A 4,067-nucleotide genomic window follows, 5' to 3' on the forward strand; every position below is an offset into this window, starting at 1 on the left:
GGGGGGGGGGGGGGGGGGGAGAATTATACAAGTGGCAGGTCAGTTTAAATAAATGCTTACCTGCAATTTTACTTAACATTTGTTGTTCATCCTCTGACATTTTTACATATACCACTTGGTTGTTGAATTGCCCAATTCCATGAAAGGTCATGTTAAGGAGTTTACCCTGTAAGATGGCTTCTATTTTAGCTTTGCTCTGTTTCAGTGCCAAGACAGCCCTTAAAAATAAATAAAATCAACACCTTAAAAAGGAGATTCACTTGACAGGTTAATAATCACCCAGAGTATAACACTAGAGCTATAAGAGATTGCTATGATGCTTCTGATTTTTGGCAAGGAGGCCATTCTTCACTGTTACAGAAGGTATGAGAGCAAAATGCATTTTTGCTGTAAGGTTCAATACAATCACTTGGATTACAGATAGAAGATATGAAAGTGGTTTGAGTAAACTGAGATGCATTACACCCTTAAATAGCCTTTTCAAGCACTTGGAGTTTGATACATCTACAGCATTTCCCCAGTAGTGTCAGTACATCAAAAGTATACTACATTGTTCTTTCAGACTGAAATCACACAAAAGAATGAACTTCAATTTTTTGTGCTATCATTAAATGTTACTGTTACAACTTAACCTGTTTTTCTGTAGTGTTAAAACTAAAACAATCCATGATCCCAGTGGAAGATTGTTTAGCCTGTGGATGATGGACAGAAGCCATTACAAATTTGAAACAATATTTTTGGAAAGGCTACAATAATTGGGCAAGTGCATGAGCTGATATTTAAAACAACTTGCTAAAAGCTAGGTACCTTACATATTACATTGCTAACATGCTTTAATTACCTTGCTAAATCAGGCACTGAGATGTTTAAACAAGAGGTTTGTCATTATTCAGGGGGTTTGCAATTTAAAATGCAACCGAACTGTCAGTTACAGTTTGTCCTCCAAATTCACATCCTGCCTCTTTAAAAAAAAACAAACTCAAGCTGTATAAACTCATGCTGGAGGTCACTGGTATGTCATCCAAGATGGCAGCTGTCAGAGGTAGAAAATGGGGTTAAGGGACACCTACTTGTCAATTACATAAATTTTTAGTGCATTTGATTTATAGAATCAAATTGTCCAAATTTTGTCCAAAAATGTAGTAGACTATTGCATTGTATGATCTATGGTTAGTCTTCAGATATAGCAAATGTGAATATTAATGCCCTGACATTGTTCTGTGCATGCAGAAGGCACTTAATATTTTACTGACACCATGGACTATCTATATTAGAGAGTCTTCCCTACCAAAGGACACTATTGTTTCTGTTTTAACATAAAAGCTGCTGATCTAGGACTTGCTAGAAGACAAGAACTTTTGGAGGGGCTGCTACACAAAATCTCTCTCTCACCATAGCTACTGATGTGACATCATTCAGATTAAGGGATAATCACCATTCAGAATAACAATGTAATGAAGTTTGCTGGAGGAATTTTTGCTCTACAGTGAAATATTTCATTTTCCACAGGCTCAGCTTCTGCTTCAATAATTTAAGATTGAGATGTAAGGCTGTGTGTAGACAAAATGAGGGGCACTTGTGCACAACACTTTAAAGCAGATTAAATGCTTTTGCACCTCTTTAATGATGTTGGCGTTTGCACATGTTGGCAGCGTATTGTGCAGCAATTCCAGCTGCTGTAGCAAATGCGGCAGTGTAATGGACCTTAAATGACTTGGGACACAGCAAACCAAAAAACTCCTCAAGGAGCTTTAGTTCACTACCTTACAGCTGCAGAGTGAAGCACTGGGCTCCATGCAGCTCTGGGACTCTGCAGGAAGGCCATGCAGGCAGCCTGGCAGCAGCCCAGGAAGGCAGGCTCCACCCAAGAAAAAAAAAAAGCCACAATCTGTTTTTTTTTTCCTGGAGCCTGCCTGAGCTGCACAGGAGCCTGGTGCTTCCCTCTGCAGCTGTGGTGCCCCCCCAAGCCATGTGCCTGCAGGCAGGAGCCGCCACTGCTATGGAGAGAAGCACCAGCCCCCTCCCCGCAGCCCAGAGACCACTCCACTAGCTGGCAGCTCTCCCTTCCCCCACCCCACCACCAGAGGCAGGTAAGTCACGCGCACACCCTGCTGACATGGGGTGTTACTTGGCCCTAAATTGAAGTGGTGCTTTTAAAAACCCACCACTTCAATCTAGACCGCCTCCCCCCCCACTTTTCATCTACACACCCTAAAATACTCACTCACAAAATGCAATGGGTCCTTTCATGTGCTTAACAGAAAACACCAGCTCAAGGAAGAGCCTGTTCAGTACAGCTTTACTAATAAGAGGGTAAAACATGGAGAGAGTTCGGTGGGAAGACTTCCTTTCATTAGATATAGCCATTCCTGTGTGTACCCCCACACATTTTTAGTTTCATTGACACGTGAGTTTCAGTCACCTCTTCAGCCACCTGATTCACAGTCATATCATGTCCTCAGCCTCTAGGAGGACAGCCCCCCTAATTAACAGCTATAGTAGAAATCACACTATTAAAGGCTTTCCCCTCACATCCCTTGCAAGCTTACCAAAATACTCAAAAAAAAGGGCCATACAAAACAAACAAACAAACCCCCCCCCACAAACAAACCTTGTTTCAGACAATTTACTGTCTCATGGGTCCTAAGAGGATTCATAGTCTGTCTACATGAATAAAGAAGAATTTTCTTTCAATCAGTTGAGTTTCCCAAATTAAAATGGAAAATTACTTTTAAATACATTCAGAATCATTTCAGCTGGCTACACTGAAGTCCTTCTTATAAAGACTAATAGCCATTCAAAACAGGGCTCCCTTGCAATTCAGTTTCTTCTTCTCTTTAGGTTTTATGGAAAACTAAAGGCATTTCAGGAGCTAAGACTTTCCATTTAATCCAGTCATAGCTTAGCACCAAGAATCTATAGTCACTCCAAATGCATTTGTACAGCGAAGCTCAGAAGAGTCAGCATTCTTCATTTAATTATCACAAAAGTATTTATATGCACGGCGCTGCTTTTTTTCCCCATGCACTGGCAGGATCTTCTCATTTAAAAAAATTAAAGCTCCAATGTTATGTTGTACCTAGATTTCATAACAGCAGTGCTTAGCAAACCAGCTAGCTTAGCACTGTAGTTATGAATAATTATATTCACTAGTGCCTAGAAAATTTTTCCCCTTTGGCTCTTTTGAATGGAAAGGCCATGGAGTCATTTTAAAGAAACTTCTCTTTGCATTTATTTTAATTCTTACTTTTTTACTTCTTCCTCTGTTCTCAGATGAGCAACAATGATGGTAAGATGCATAGTCTGAACAGGAATTAAAGCTCTCAACAAGGCAGGTTCTTTAGTAAATATGAGTTCCTGTACATCTTCAATTTTGTCTAAAATCTGCAATGCAGTAAACAGATGAAAAGCATATCATTTTAACACTAAAAGAATCCAGAGTTTGAGAAAGAAAGAAACGAGCAATCTCAGGAACCAGTTACCTTCACATGGACAAAAGTAATTCTGAGATTTGTGAAGGTCCTGCAACTGGGTTCTTCAGGCCGAGAAGATATGCACTTATACTTGGAATCCTGTCCTCCGCTACATTTGCACAGCCTCTTGAACTTAAACCCAAGCAGAATTTTCACCTTAAGGTAAACCAATTCAAAGGTCAGCCAATATGCTTTCCTTTTTGAAAGCCTGTGGGCCAAATTCAGAATTCGCATAAGCCAAGCAAACTCCATGGATCTTATACCAGTTCTAAATTTGACCATAAGTGTGCTAGAATAAAGCTAGCAGCGATGTGTAAATTTTAATGTGATAGTCGTGCAGTTGTCAGTTGTTAATAGACTGGAAATTGAATAGCATTTCCATAATTAATCTTATACTATTTTCTGATTACAAAAGTTTGATCACAGATTTAATTGATGTCTCTTCCCAAAAGGGAACTGGAATAGCCAACCCATACTTCAGATTAAAATGTGCTTTTCTCCAAGAATGAGATTTTATAGGAATTGACCATGCAGTTCTAGGTCTCATGTCAAGACCCAGATTTTTTTCTGAAAAAAAAAAAAAAAAAAAAAACA

The 4,067-nt window shown here is 39.5% G+C and overlaps 1 protein-coding gene across 1 annotated transcript in view; it reads right to left on the reverse strand.

Annotated features, from left to right (window-relative positions):
• LOC109298623 overlaps nucleotides 1-4,067 on the reverse strand; it is a 50,066-nt gene that overhangs the window by 22,949 nt on the left and 23,050 nt on the right. Inside the window, exons 4-5 of the mRNA XM_019518810.1 lie at nucleotides 3,248-3,384; nucleotides 61-218 (exon numbers count right to left, since the gene is read on the reverse strand). Of these exons, the coding sequence (XP_019374355.1) occupies nucleotides 61-218; nucleotides 3,248-3,384 (295 nt within the window). The remainder of the gene's footprint in view (nucleotides 1-60; nucleotides 219-3,247; nucleotides 3,385-4,067) is intronic.

This window comes from Gavialis gangeticus, unplaced genomic scaffold, assembly GCF_001723915.1.
Source record: "Gavialis gangeticus isolate Ggan-Ray unplaced genomic scaffold, GavGan_comp1, whole genome shotgun sequence".
NCBI lineage: Eukaryota > Metazoa > Chordata > Crocodylia > Gavialidae > Gavialis > Gavialis gangeticus.